Raw genomic sequence first — 16,344 nt, 5'->3', positions numbered from 1 at the left:
TAAGATCATAATTTGCACCTTCTGCTGAAACTGTAGTTCAAGCCTGCTTGTTTCTTTACAGATATGTAAAGTAATAGTGCACAAAATCAGTTGAAGAACAGCAAAAGAAATATGCTTTTAGCTACTCACCAGCCTTCAACTTTTCTGTAAAAATTGGCACAGCCTGGAAAATAAAATAAAATTGTTACATTTTCATAATTTTGTGCCTCCTTATTTAACATTTTTAATCAATGTTTTCTTATTATTTTTAAGATTCTACATATTAGTGAGATCTCTTTGCATTAAGTGTATATAATTTCCCAGGAACCCAGTAATCCATCTTGAACTAAGAGCATAACTTCACATTTAAAAATGAAAAGATTAAAACATTCCTAGACACTGGTAGCACACATTTTAGGAACTATTCTTAGATACATCCTTAGAAGTGGCCTTAGATTCTGATTCTAAATTGTGTTGAGTTGGCATGTTGTTTTTAAGTTGAAAATTTGCTTTCTCTGCAGCTTGTGATATTTGACATTTGTTCTCTACTTACTTGACATTTGCTGCAATTTACTTCTCAATAGCTTTGACTGGTATCCCTATTCTACGGATCTTCCAGCTATATTACATATCCCCCATAATTCAATTCTACAGGGAATTAGAAGGACTGTAGTCAACATAATGGGAGAAAGGGAAGTCAAAAGAACAAGCTTAAGGCTCTTTTACATAACAGCTCTGAGCTCTTGTTTCCTCTACTGAAAAGGACTAATAAAGCCAGTTTTAAAAACTGCTATTGCATTTTAATATGTTTTTCAGATTTGGCAAATGCACACTATGAATTAACATATCTTGACAGCTTAACAGCTTAACATAGTTGGAAGGGACCTTGTAGATCAGAGGTGGTATTCAGCAGGTTCTAACCAGTTCTGGAGAACCAGTAGCGGAAGTTCTGAGTAGTTTAGAGAACCAGTAAATACCACCTCTGACTGCTCCCCTCCCCATCTATTCTCTGCCTCCTGAGTCTCAGCTGATCAGGAGGGAATGGGGATTTTGTAGTAATCTTCCCTTGGAGTAGGGTGGGATGGGAGATTTTACAGTATCCTCCCCCTGCCACACCCACCAAGCCATGTCCACCAAGCCATGCCATGCCCACAAAAATGGTAGTAAAATTTTTGAATCCCACCACTGTTGTAGGTCATCTAGTCCAACCTCCTGCCCAAGCAGGAGACCCTACACCATTTCTGACACAGGGCAGTCCAGTCTCTTCTTGAAAGCTTCCAGTGATGAAGCTCCCACAACATCTGAAGGCAACTTCTGTTCCATTGGTTGATTGCTCTCAGTATCAGAAAAATTCTCCCTATTTCCAGGCTGAATCTCTCCTTGATCAATTTTCATCCATTATTCCTTATCTGGCCTTTGGGTGCTTTAGAAAATAGCTTGACCCACTCCTCTCTGTGGCAGACCCTCAGATATTGGAAGACTTGTTATAATGTCTTCCCTGGTCCTTCTCTTCACTAGACTAATCATTGCAATCACTCATTGTATGTTTTATCCTCCAGCCCCCTAATCATCTTGGTTGCTCTTCTCCGCACTATTTCTAGAGTCTCAGCATCTTTTTATAGCGTGGCGACCCAAACGGGATGCAGTGTTCTAGGTATGATCTTAATAAGGCTTTATAAAGTGTTATTACCATGTTTCCTCGAAAATAAGACAGGGTCTTATTTTCTTTTGACCCCTGAAATAAGCCCTTGGCCTTATTTTCAGGGATGTCTTATTATTTTTTAGGTGCAGGAGGCGGTGAGCATGGTCACCTCGTGGCTGCTGCTCTGTTGCAATATTTTCAGGGGAGGGCTTATTTTAGCACATGCACTCAAAAGCCCGATTGAGCTTATTATCCGGGGAGGTCTTATTTTCAGGGAAAACAGAATAGTACCTCACTTGATCTTGATTGTATCCCTCTGTTGATGCAATTTAGGATTGCATTGGTAAACTGCCATATCTTTAACCCTCTCTAACCCTATCTTTTAAAAGTTAAAAAAATAACTTTTCAATTTCACTTAAAGTCCCTTCAGCTGGGGTATTGTAGTGTTCAGTGCATGATGGACTATTAGCTACAAAGATGCATGAAGAGTCAAAACAGCTTGGATCAATCTAACGTTTTAGCTTGGAATCAACAGGATGGCATACACTGTCTGGATGTATATCAAAAATTTTTAAACATTAAGTGGTTGCCTCGAAGGGGGACCCGGGAAGCCATTAAGATATCTTTTTCCTCTAGGGACCCGTGCACAGAATGTTACACCAGCTGAAGTCCAGCAGGCAGGAAATGGAGTGAAGCAAGAGTTCCCACCACTGGGAAAACAGACCATGTAGCTCTGCATATTTTCATCATTACAAACAGAAAAATTGTTGTTGTACTTGTCGATGTACCACAACTGAATCAGAAATTAATCTGCTCTATTGCTGAATGATCAAACTGAAGGCAATCAAACCAATCAGTCCTAGAGGAGATCCACCCTGAATGCTCTTCAGAAGGCCAGATCTTGAAGATGAAACTCAATTATTTTGGCCACCTAATGAGAAGGTAGGACTTACTGGAGAAGAGCCTGATGCTTATTATCCAGAGACGTCTTATTTTCAGGGAAACAGGGTAATATCTTGATTGTATCCCTCTGTTAATGCAATTTAGGATTGCATTGGTGAACTGCCATATCTTTAACCCTCTCCCCCAATGCTTGGAAAGCAAGGACCACTTACTTTCCTTCCATGGATTGGCCTTTAAGACCATGTGGTTCCCATCAATATACCTCTTGTACAAACCCCGTTATAATTGACACCTGTCTATTCCTTTCTGGATAGAAAAGAAACCACCCATGGTTTTGCAATATTCCTATTACTTGACGTGGAAGAGGGATTTCATAATTCACTTGCTTAAAATATAGAGTGCCAAGAAGAAAATGAAGTGTAGCAGCTGGGCCACACAATAGCACTATGCAGCAGAAATTGGGAAACACTGCTCTTAAGATGAAGTGAGAAGGATGGTTTGAAGTTCCCTCTGCAGCAGCCTGGGTGGCTTGAGGACAACACACATTCTTACAAAGCTCCTTGAGTTGAGACAATACAACACAATAGCAGGGTTGGAAGGGACCTTGGAGGTCTTCTAGTCCAACCCCCTGCCTAGGAAGGAAACCCTATACAAATAGACAAATGGCTATCCAACATCTTCTTAAAGACTTCCAGTGTTGGGGCATTCATAACTTCTGGAGGCAAGCTGTTCCACTGATTAATTGTTCTGTCAGGAAATTTCTCCTCAGTCCTAAGTTGTTTCTCTCCTTGATTAGTTTCCACCCATTGCTTCTTGTTCTACCCTCAGGTGCCTTGGAGAATAGTTGGACTCCCAAATCTTCTCTGTGGCAACCCCTGAGATATTGGAACACTGCTATCATGTCTCCCATAGTCCTTCTTTCTATTAAACTAGACATCCCCAGTTCCTGCAACCGTTCTTCATATGTTTTAGTCTCCAGTCCCCTAATCCCCTTTGTTGCTCTTCTCTGCACTCTTTCTGGAGTCTTCGCATCTTTTCTACATCGTGGTGACCAAAACTGAATGCAGTTTTGCAAATACAAATACATACAGACAAGCCTTTCGTCAATTTTATTTGGGTTGCCAACATGCAACGCACAGAGCATTGTCTCATACATTCTTCAAACAATGTGACATCAGTCCAAGCAACCCAATATTACTTAATTATCAAATATACAAAAATATGTGTACCGTATTCTATTATTATCAGCAGTATTAGGCATGTACAAACTGTCACATTAAGTTTAAGTTTTAATAGATTTGTACGCCGCCCAATCCTGAAGGACTCCGGGCGGCTTACATAAAAACAGTTTAAAAACAAATACTAAAAAAGTTAAAATACAAAACAACGGATTAAAAAGGGACACAACATGCACTCGATGTTAATGGGGCTGAAGCTCAATCAGAGATCAGCAACCCCAGGCCTGCCGGAACAGCCAGGTCTTAACAGACTTTCGGAAGGCCATTGCATTTCAGTAGCATATTCCTGCCCTGTTTCATAGCTCATGTGGAAATATCACCTGGAAACTATTACTTGCATTAAAAACCAAGAAACCGAACAGAACTCTGACCACATCATCTTGATCAACTGTCTGTATATTTGCCAGTAGTTCCAGCCAATTTCTGAAATTTCAGCAGGATTATTGAAGAGAGATGTTTTCTGAAATCAGAAATGCCATCTCCAAGGTCTGCTTGTTCAAACAGCATTTGGACAGATAAAAAAACACTTTAATCAAAAATTTAGGTAAATGTAGTTAAACTTTGAGTACTAGGTATAAGATAAAGTAGTAATAGCTATAGTCAAATAAATGATTAATAATGATAATAAAGCATTCATATATACTAGATTGATAATATCAAATTCTATATAAATTGTAAGTGAGAATGATGGAGATGATGTTGAAAAGCCTTTTTATACAGATAAATATTTCTGTATAGAATTGAATATAAAGATGTAAATATCATTGGATGATTTCAGGATGATGTAGTGAAATGCCATAATATAAATCTACCTCAAATTTAATATGCCTTATGTTGAAAGGATGTAATAATAGCTATGCTTAATGGATGTTTAACAATTCTAATAATTTGTATAAATGTATCTTAGATTGATGATTCTAATAACGGAAAAAACATGGAATTGAAAATTATAAGAGAACGTTATTAATGCTAAAATAATAGAATGATTTAGAATTGGATACAAAAAATTCTTTATTATTGGATATATTTAAGATGATATAATGAATCATTATAGCACAAATGGATACATATTTAGAATACCTTGTTTAAAATGGTGAAACAATAGTGATAATTAAACAAATGAAGTTCAATAATAATGTATACAAAGATATTTGATTGACAATATGTGACTTTTGATAAAGCTCAAGTGATGGAAAGGACCCAGAAAGATGTTATAACCAATCGACACACTGTATGTAGTTGAAGAGGTTTTTATGTTATATGTTTTGTGTGTTTATGTTTGTTTGAAAATAAAAAATTTATTTAAAAAAAAAAACACTTTAATCCATACAGCAACTGACCTGCAGCATTCATGACAGCAAAATTTCTACCGATCTGATCTAGAAGTATTGGAAGAACTAACTCAAATAAAATTCACGCCGAAATTAGGCTAGAATCAGCATTTTTCAGCGCCGTTGTAATTTTGAATGATCACTAAATAAAATGTTGCAAGTCCAGGATTACTTGTACAAACATTTATACTAAGGCAGGGATCAGCAATTTTAAATGCTTAAAGAGCCATTTGGACCCATTCCCCATAGAAAAGAAAACACAGGGAGCCACAAAGGTCCTAACCAGAAGCATCCTGTTCAATTCTGGAGCTGATTGGAAGTCCGGTTCCCCCACCATAGAGTCTTCTCCTAGTCTGGCATCCTATTTCCTCTACCTCTCCTAACTGAAAGTCCTGCCAATTGTGGAGCTGACCAGAAAACTGCTGCTTGTCATAGAGCCTCCTCCTGGCACGCCATGCTCTCCCCCCGCCCCCAACCGGAAGGTCCTCTCAAAATTGTGGCGCCAACTGCTGACAGGGAGCCACAACAGAGGGATGAAAGTGCCATATGCAGCTCCAGAGCCCCTTAGTACCCTGTACTAAGGTAAATAATTAAAAAGTTTTAATTAAAAGTTTCTAATTCTACTGAAAAACAAATATCAGTTAAAAAAAAGTCAGTTTTCAAAGAAAAAAAAAAGGGCAGTTTAAAAAAAAAACTGGAAAAGGATTGTTGACTTCTTCTGACAAGCTCCATAAGACTTAAGGTTCAGGGTGGAGCACCGAAATACTTTGTTAATTCTCAACCCTGTAGGATAGCATGGCTTACTGTTTCTTATGAAAAATGGTTCCATCTTAAAAAAAAAAAAATCTTTGAATTCACTGTGGACCTTCTCCAGTGCTTTCCATATGTTTTATATTATTTGCATTCCCAGGAAGTGATATAACATTTTTGGCAAAAGAGCAATTAAGTGGGATTTTCCTGAAGAGCCAGATGGGTCTAATACAGCTTCAGATTATTCCTAACTCTTAAACATGATGAAACAAAACAAATTTCTAAAACCTTCCATATGATTGAACAATACACTTTCAGTTTTTTTCTCTCTTTCATATTGTATGATTAGAAAAATAAAATAAAATAACTAGTTATTATGTCATTCACACACACTTTTGTTTCCTAATAAAATTCACTTCCATACTATAACTAATAAAACTGCCCACAGTTTAAAAATAATTTGCCTCTGTAATAATCATTTAACATAGATATGGCTTTTTGAGTCAAGGATCACAATATAAGGTTGCCTAATATTTAAAGGGATGCTCAGTGGTTAAGACGTTGAGCTTGTCGATCAAAAGATTGGCAATTCAGTGGTTCGAATCCCCAGCGTCACATAACAGAGTGAGCTCCCATTACTTGTCCCAGCTTCTGCCGACCTAGCACTTCGAAAGCACATAAAAATTGCAAGTAGAAAAATAGGGGCCACTTTGATGGGAAGGTAACAGTGCTCCATGCGCCTTCGGCATTTAGTCATGCTGGTCACATGACCACAGAGACGTCTTCGGACACTGCTGGCTCTTCGGCTTAGAATCGGATATGAGCACCGCCCACTAGAGTCAGGAACGACTAGCACATATGTGTGGGGGAACCTTTACTTTAATATTTTAACAAAAAAGAACACATTAAAAGGAATGGACAACTTAGACAGCAGCATTCCAATATCTCAGGGGCTGCCACAAAGAAGAAAGGGTCAACCTATTCTCCAAAGCACCTGAAGGCAGGACAAGAAGCAATGGATGGAAACTAATCAAGGAGAGAAGCAACTTAGAACTAAGGATAGACTTCCTAAGGGTGAGAACAATTAACCAGTGGAACAGCTTGCCTTCAGAAGTTGTGGGTGCCCCATCAACTAGAGGTTTTTAAAAAGAGACTGGACAGCTGCTTGTCTGGATTGATATAGGGACTCCCGCTGGAGCAGGGGTTGGACTAGAAGATCTCTAAGGTCCTTTCCAACTTTGTTATTCTATCCTGCTATTCTGTTAGTATATAGATAACATAATCAATATCCCTATTTGTATAACCAGTTTTGTCTGGATCCTTCTCTGTACTGTCTCTCTGCAAACTAAGCTCAGGAGACGCTAATCTTACTTGCATACCTAAATTTACAGAGCATATTGTACACATTTGTCTAGTGGTATGCAAATAAATATGGGCAGTTGCTGTTAAAGAGTTTTTGAACTCACTGAGTTATCCCTCCATTTAAAAATTTATTGAAAGCACTGAATTGCTAGTACCGTGTTTTCCCCAAAATAAGACGGGCTCTTGTTTTCTTTTGACTCACTGAAATAAGCACTTTTTTGGGGGGGGGAGGGGTATCTTATTATTTTTGAGGCGCAGGAGGCAGTGAACGTGATCATCTCATGGCTGTCGCTGTGTTACAATATTTTTGGGGGGAGGGCTTATTTTAGCGCATGTGCTCAAAAGCTCAATTGGCCTTATTATCTGGGGAGGTCTTATTTTGGGGGAAACAGGGTATATATGCACTCACATACCAAATTTATGCAGTAGTAGCTTGAAAAAAAACAACACCCTGAATCAGTAGCCTAGACTTTGGAAACTAGCTGAAAGGAAGAAAGGAACTAGCTGAAAGGGAAAAAAAATAACTTTTTGATTTCATTTAAAGTCCCTTCAGCTGGGGTATTGTTCAGTGCAGGGGTGGGTTCCTGCCAGTTCTAACCTCTTCTATAGAAGAGGTTCCACAAATCTACTGTGCCGTTTAGAACCGGTTCCAGGTCCCTCCCCCTGCCCATCCACACCACACTTGCCCTGCCCTCCGCTCACTGATTGGCTGGCTCACCAATCATTCCACCCGCCTCTAAGAGCCCTAATCTAAACCTTAAAGTCTTAAAGCTGTCAAGTTTGAACATCCCTAGGATTTTTTTCAAGAGGGTTAGGGGTGCAATGGTCTTGTAACTTGACAGCTTTAAGACTTGCACACTTCAGTGCCAGAGTTCCTGAGCCAACATGACTGGAGGAGGAATTCTGGGAGTTGAAGTCCACAAGTCTTAATGCTGTCAAGTTTGAACACCCCTGGGTTTTTTTCCTAAAAGGTTAGGAGTGCAAGGGTCTTGTAACTTGCACACTTCAATGACAGAGTTCCTGAGCCAACATTTTGGTTGCTAAGCAAGAGCATTGTTAAGTGAGTTTCACCACATTTTACAAGTTGGTCACGCCCACCCAGTCACATGACTGCCAAGCCACTCCCACTCGGTCACACGGCAGGCAAACCACTCCCACTCAGTCACATGGCCAGCAAGCCACTCCCACAAAGCAGGCCACACCTACAGAAGAGGTTCTAAAAAATTTTGAAACCCACCACTGGTTCAGTGCATGATGGACTATTTGCTACAAGGATGCATGAAGAGTCAAAACAGCTTGGATCAATCTAACGTTTTAGCTTGGAATCAACAGGATGGCATACACTGTCTGGATGTATATCAAAAAATTTTAAACATTAAGTGGTTGCCTCGAAGGGGGACCCGGGAAGCCATTAAGATATCTTTTTCCTCTAGGGACCCGTGCACAGAATGTTACACCAGCTGAAGTCCAGCAGGCAGGAAATGGAGTGAAGCAAGAGTTCCCACCACTGGGAAAACAGACCATGTAGCTCTGCATATTTTCATCATTACAAACAGAAAAATTGTTGTTGTACTTGTCGATGTACCACAACTGAATCAGAAATTAATCTGCTCTATTGCTGAATGATCAAACTGAAGGCAATCAAATCAATCAGTCCTAGAGGTGATCCACCCTGACTGCTTTTCAGAAGGCCAGATCCTGAAGATGAAACTCAAATACTTTGGCCACCTAATGAGAAGGAAGGACTCACTGGAGAAGAGCTTCCTGCTGGGAACGATTGAGAGCAAATGAAGAAGGGGACGACAGAGAATGCGGTGGCTGGATGGAGTCACTGAAGCAGTCGGCCTGAGCTTAAATGGACTCCAGAGGATAGTAGAGGATGTGAAGGTCTGGAGGAACATTATCCACGAGGTCGCGATGCATCAGACATGACTTAGCAACTGACAACAACATTGGTGAACGTAGACAGTAGCCGGTTCTGAAATTCATCCTGGAGAAATGCAGGATTCCTAGGTAAAAATGCTTTTAGAATAAGCAGAGGGGCCATGCAATTCCTAAGGTGTCTTCATTTGAGGGCAGTTTGCATTTGAATCTGTCAAAATCCTTTGCTCTTCTTTCCTGAAACCAAGATAACCTCCACCCTTTAGAACAGATGTGGGAAACTATGGCCCCTCTATAACTTGTGAACTTCAACTCCGAGAGTTCTTGAGGCAGCATGCAAACAGGCCGATCCTGGAATATCTGCAACATCCATAACAATCCCTATTGATATGGTACGATATGAACCCTTAAGGAGTTGTATCAATTGAGCGACCAACCAACAATGGCATGGACCATCTCTCCACTTGATGACCTTCATACCTAATGATCAGTTACATGACATGTCACCTGGTATGACGAGCCGCTCACACTGACCACAGGAGATCAATGAAAATGGAGAAGAACTGAAACAAAATACTTCAACTAACAGAGGACCCTTACAAAAAGATCTCATCTGCTCACAGATTCATCCCATTTGTCAGAGGCACCATGCTGCCATCTTCATTGTTTTACCTCCCTGCGTCCCATCAGATCGCACAGGGTAGGCCTCCTCCGAATTCCATCCGCCAGTCAGTGCCGACTGGCGACTACGCGGAGGAGAGCCTTCTCAGTTGCAGCTCCGACGCTATGGAACAATCTCCCCGTGGAGATCCGCACCCTCACCACCGCCCAGGCCTTCCGCACGGCCCTTAAGATCTGGCTATCCCGTCAGGCCTGGGGATAAAAAATCTTAGTTCGTCCCCTCCCGAATGATGAATGAATGTTGTGTTCTATTTTTAATATTATGTATTGTCTTATGTTTTTTGTCTTTCCCTTCCCCGTGTTTTGTAAGCCGCCCTGAGTCCCCTCAGGGAAAAGGGCGGCCTATAAATTATAATAAACATTCCAAACATTCCAAACATTGTGATGGTTGCAACTGGAATTCCAGGCGGAGGTCAAAGTACAAAAAAAAAACCCATCCAAGATTGCCTCTTCCTCATTTCCTGGTTAGATTTCCATAGGAATTAAATGACCCCAGAGCGTCCTGTATTTGCATCCTCACTGCCGATGTCCTCCATCTACTTTTCTTTCTGAATATTTTCTTTGTAAGCTTTGCTTTCACAATTGTCAGTAGGGATGGTAAGATTTGCTAGCCAGAGATATACCTCATAGATCCTGTTAAGTCCTCGAGGCTATGACACCATTGACTTGTATTGCCAGCTCCTGATTGGCTAAAACGCAAGCAGCCGACTGGTGGGAGAATCCAGCCTTTCTATTGGTTAAGCATCTGACAGCTCTAGTATAAAAGGGCTGTCAGCTGTCAAATGTTTTTGCTGTTTGCCGGTTCGAGGTTTGCCTTACATTGAGCTGTATGTTGCTCAGTGGTGGGTTTCAAAAATTGTTCGAACCTACTCTGTGGGTGTGGCCTCCTTTGTGGGAGTGGCTTGCTACCCATGTGACCGGATGGGAGTGGCTTGCCGCCCATGTCACCGGATATGAAGATGCCGACGACACTTGTCAGAACCACCTTAAATTACCTCACACACAGCACTGGCATGCATAAGAATATGATGTAAACTTGTTTTTTAAAAGGCATCTTTGGTTTGCGTTAAAACAACTTCAACACACGCAATGTTCTGATTGCACCACAAACACAGTAGTCATCCTTACCTTTGACAGAGGCACTGAGTTTTATAAATATGAGCATAATAGTGTAGAATAATCATATCCAAGGACCAGTGGTGGGTTTCAAAAATTTTTGGAACCTCTTCTGTAGGTGTAGCCTGCTTTCCGGGTCCACTGGTGGAACCTCTTCTAACCGGTTTGGTAGATTTGACTAGGTGCGAACTGGTAGGAACCCACCTCTGATGTTGCTGTAATAAAGGGTTGTCTTAGCTTCAACCTGCCTTGCCTCAGTTCCTGTCTGCCTCGTTCTCCCTACACAACAGATCTGTGATGGTGAACCTATGGTACACATAGCAGAAGTAGCCAGCAGCGCCTTCTTTGTGGGCACACAAGCCGTTGGCCCAGCTAAAGCTCTGGCGTACATGTGCACATGCCTCCCACTGGCCCTCTGGTCTTTGGGTCCCTGATGGCATTCGTGGGGGTGTGGGGCACATGCAGGAGCTTCATATGCATGTGGAGGGGTGCATGCATGGAGGCGGTGCGCACATTGCATTTGGGGGGTTCGGATGGTTGAGCGCATTCGCCCACATGTGGGCACCCTTTGGGCTCTCGTTCTGGAAAAGGTTAGCCATCACTATCATAGATGATCTGTGAGCTCGATGGCCTGTGTAGATTTATAGACTTTCCTTCTTCCACAGATAATTCCTAACAGCAAAAACAAAGCTAACTGTGTGTCTCTTTGAAGATCAACCAGCTGTATAACCTCAGGATTTTTAAAAGGGTATTTAATTAACCATCTAAAGCTTTAGTTAATTCTTGACTAAATCTAACATTTTAATTAACTAAAACGTTTAGCCTAATTAAAGCCACCTTTACGGGGCTTTGAACTCTTTATGTGACAGGGAGAAAGTATGCCGGCCCAGGCTTCATGGCAAGACATCATTATTGTGATGAATAAAGCTTTGCCTGCTAAGGAGTAGTTTACGAAGTCTCATCCAAAGAAGCTGTCTTAGGCGTAGAGGAAAGACAGTTCCCTATTTAGCTGCTTGTAAAACAGGACCATTAAGCGACTTTCTATACTCAAAACGCTAAATAAAACTGACAAAACATGATAATAAAAACAAGATCGAAACATACTGTAAAACAAAAGTACGAAGCATGGAAGACAACCTTAAAATAGAAAGATGAACAATAGGACTATATTTGCAGCAGAACTATTAAGTTGCAGAAGCCTTCTGAAAAAGGAGGCCTGGTGTTGGCCCGCAGGGAGCCAACTAGGAGACAGGAGACAGATGCTAACAGCTGGAATATATGATGCCTTTGGCAGGACCTCTTAAGGACCAAACAACCCCTTTCCAGTAATCTTAAGCAATAATTGAGAAAGGTAGAATTCTTCTTCAGAAGAGCTACAGGTCTGATAGTTGATAGAACTCCAAAAATGTAAATTAATACTTCGAGTGATGCCTGTGGCCACACGGCTAAACATGCAATTATTGGGGAAACAGGGATGATAAATTTTTATTATTTGTATTAGAATGACAAAACAGAAGTCACGACATCCCTGCTGCTCCTTATGTGCATGTGTGCAGCTTAAGAATGCATGCATCACAGGGATAGAGCTTGGGTCACAATATCATAGCATTCATTTTGTTATTGACTCCTTTCTACAGACTCCCGAGGTCACAGGGGAGAAACTATGGCCTCTTTACAACCTGTGGACTTCAACTCCCAGAATTCCTGAGCCAGGCTGCTCAGGAATTCTGGGAATTGAAGTCCACAGGTAAAGGAGCCATAGTTGCCTGTTCTGGCCCCCCTCCATCCGGTAATAAACACAGACACAGGTTTAGCTGTTTGCCACTCTTTATTCACAGCAATTATAATCCTGTTGACTGAAAGCCCAGACACTACTCACTGGCAAGATGTTGGCAGCAACCCAGACTCCAACAGACATGGGAACACAAGGCAGACCAGACAAGGAGTTCTCCAGATTAGTACGAATGGCTGTGTCCTGCAAAAGGACTCCTCCCAAAGTCTCTTCTTATATACTCTCTTGGGAGGGGCCAAGCCACAACCATCTGGGCTTGATTATCTCTTATGAGTCTGTCTCCATAACTGCTGCCTTTATTTCTCCGCCCTCTGTTGCCTGGCTTCAGGGACAAACTCCCTTTGATCTTCCCTACTGCTCCATGGCACAGGTGCCTCCTAGTGGCAACCAGCCTCTCTGGTCCCTGCTCTAAGTCTGTACCCTGCCCAGGGTCCTCCACATCTTCCATAGCAGACTCATAGGGGTCCTTGCTATCAGAGTCCACCGGCAGCTTGAATGGCTCCTGCTGGGCCACAACAGTTGCCCATCCTTGTTCATGAGAATCTCCAGCTGCTAAGAGTCAGTGACCTAAATTGCATCTCCTGGGCCTGAGATCTTTGATATTTTCTGAGGGAACATCCAAGTAACCATCTTAAAGTATAATCCCCTCCCCCATTCCCTAGAAGAGAAGTAGGATGGTATTAAATTTCGGTGCTCCAAGAGCTATGTTATCTTCTGTTATCCCTACCCTAAGCCAGGAACATGGTGTTGTCAAGATAGTTTTAATGTGGGACAAATTATGGAAAAAGATTTTTGAATTCTCATGGTTTGTATGTGACTCTCACCAAGCATTATGTGTGGGGAAAACCCCTCCACCATCAATAATTTAGCTTAATTAATGTTGAAGCAGAGCTCATCTGGGGAATTTGGGTTGCTCCTCTGAAGGCAAATCTGTCAAATTATCAGGTTGCTGTATTGATGTCACTTCTGCTTCATTTTATGGCCTTTTAAAGCTATTCTATCATCTCTTATCTGGGTGTGGGATGAAAGAGAAGGATGGTAGCACCTGGAAGCAGCCCGTTTAGAACCGGTTCCAGGTCCCTCCCCTGTCCATCCACACCACGCTTGCCCTGCCCTCTGCTCACTGATTGGTTGGCTCACTAATAACCCCGCCCGCCTCTAAGAGTCCTAATCTAAACCTTAAAGTCTTAAAGCTGTCAAATTTGAACATCCCTGGTTTTTTTTTTCTAAAGGGTTAGGGGTGCAAGGGTCTTGTAACTTGACAGCTTTAAGACTTGCACACATCAATGCCAGAGTTCATGAGCCAACATGACTGGAGGAGGAATTCTGGGAGTTGAAGTCCACAAGTCTTAAAGTTATCAAGTTTGAACACCCCTGAGGTTTTTTCCTAAAGGATTAGGGGTGCAAGGGTCTTGTAATTTGATAGCTTTAAGACTTGCGTGCTTCAAATGCCAGAGTTTCTGAGCCAACATTTTGGTTGCTAAGCAAGAGCATTGTTAAGTGAGTTTCACTACATTTTACAAGTTAGCCATGCCCACTCAGTCACATGGCTGGCAAACCACTCCCACCTGGTCACATGGCTGGAAAGCCACTCCCACCTGGTCAAATGACCGGCAAGCTACTCCCACAAAGCAGGCCACATCCACAGAAGAGGTTCTAAAATTTTTTGAAACCCACCACTGAGAACAGCTAATATCTTTACAGTGTAGTGATGCTTCAGCTGTGAGCTGAAGATGAGATAAAGGTTACGCCACAAAAATATATCATTTAAACCTGGTTAGGAAAGCAATGTTTATGCCATGTTCATGGCAGCCTGACTGTGTCCCCTAATTTAGCTTATAGTAAATACATTACTATTCTGAGTTTACTAGAATATGTATAACACAGTGGTGGGATTCAATTTTTTTTACTACCAATTCTGTGGGAGTGGCTTGGTGGGTGTAATGTGGCTTGGTGGGCGTGGCAGGGGAAGGATACTGTAAAATCTCCAATCCCACTCCACTCCAGGGGAAAATTACTGCAAAATTCCCATTCCCTCCCGACCAGCTGGGACTCGGGAGACAGAGAATAAATGGGGACGGGGCCAGTCAGAGGTGGTATTTACCGGTTGTCCAAACTACTCAAAATTTCCACTACCAGTTCTCCGGAACTGGTCAGAACCTGCTGAATGCCACCTCTGGTATTACAGCGAGTAAACTGACATTTCCCATCAGTGCATCAAAGATAGTATTTCCTGGCCATATCCTCCATCTTGAGCATCGAGCAGCAAAATTGGCTCATGTCATATGTAAAGCATACACTGAAATACCGTGCATACATTATTGGTGAGTTATCCTTGCCCCTTTCGACAGCAAATGAATATTAAATTTGAAGCAGATGTAATTTGAGGACATTACAAATTGCAAATATATTTTAATAACACGTAGCAGCCAGTTCAAATCTCAAGGCAGATATTCATTCAAAAGAAAATGGAAGTAGCCCAAATTATTCCAGTCTTATCTCAAGGATAGATGAGTACTCTTGAGGCTCTATCATTAAAAAATAAAAATAAAAAATTACAATAAAATTGTGTTTATAGATTATGTCTGTTTTAACAGTTTTAACCAAAGGAAGAAGGAAACATCAGATTTCAATTTTCAGGTCTTAAGAATACCAGTGCATTTTTTTATGGTCCTGTAATTAACTTAGCCAGATTTTAGAACTCTACTGATACGTTTGGGGTGGCAAAAGGATTTACAAGATAAACATTAGTTAAACAAATGACTGGTAGAATAAAATAAAACCCTGCTGTTATATAAATGAATGAATCTCAATTGAACCTTTGCGTTAGATGGGAAGCATTAGCTCCAAGGAGGATGGGCTGTTTCTAAGCAAGACATGTTTGGTCTTAGCTCTAACCTTAAACACTTTCCGGAAGAGTAACTTTGACAAATTCTTTTTCAACAAATGCTGTTTAATATTACAATAAACTTGAACTAAGATAAAAGGAGAATGTGGGTATAATGCAGCATGCATGAAAATCCTACTCCCCAATGGCTCCCTGCACCTGCTTTCTTTACAGGTTTTTAGGCACCAGCTGTCATGACTGGGAACCGCTTGTCAGAGATATCTCTCTATTTGACTGTCTGCAGCAGCTTATTGCACCAATAGCACCAATAGCATTTTCACAACCCTTCACACTAAACATGAAAAGATCTAGGGGGATTGAGGGTGAGTTTTCTGTGCATGGCCATGTCCACTCCATAATTCTTTTCATGCCCAATCAAGTGCTAAATTTGATACTGATTGTAGATCATCTGCCACTTTAGAATTAGAATTAGAATAGAATAGAATTTTATTATTTGTATGCCGCCCTTCTCCGGGAGGACTCAGGGCGGCGAACAATTCAAGGGATAAAAAGGGGGAACATAAAAAGACAAAATACAAATAATAAAAGTAAACAACAGTCGCACAACCATACATGTCGAGAGGGGAGGGAACTCATCACCCCCAGGCCTGTTGGCAAAGCCAGGTTTTGACGGCTTTTCGGAAGGCCTGGAGAGAGGTGAGGGTCCGAATCCCTGCGGGGAGTTCATTCCAGAGGGCCAGAGCTGCCACAGAGAAGGCCCTCCCCCGGGTAATAGCCAGGTGGCATTGGCTGGTAGATGGCACCCGGAGGAGGCCAACCCT

General features: G+C 41.5%; 1 protein-coding gene across 1 annotated transcript in view; it reads right to left on the bottom strand.

Moving 5' to 3' along the window:
- Positions 1-16,344, bottom strand: part of DLC1 (DLC1 Rho GTPase activating protein) — a 280,082-nt gene that overhangs the window by 183,134 nt on the left and 80,604 nt on the right. Inside the window, exon 4 of the mRNA XM_032224432.1 lies at positions 130-163. Coding sequence (XP_032080323.1) covers positions 130-163 — 34 coding nt within the window. The remainder of the gene's footprint in view (positions 1-129; positions 164-16,344) is intronic.

This window comes from Thamnophis elegans, chromosome 9 (genome assembly GCF_009769535.1).
Source record: "Thamnophis elegans isolate rThaEle1 chromosome 9, rThaEle1.pri, whole genome shotgun sequence".
In the NCBI taxonomy this organism is placed as follows: domain Eukaryota; kingdom Metazoa; phylum Chordata; class Lepidosauria; order Squamata; family Colubridae; genus Thamnophis; species Thamnophis elegans.
Note: the sequence above shows the minus strand (reverse complement) of the source record. Positions and strands in the feature narration are given on the sequence as shown.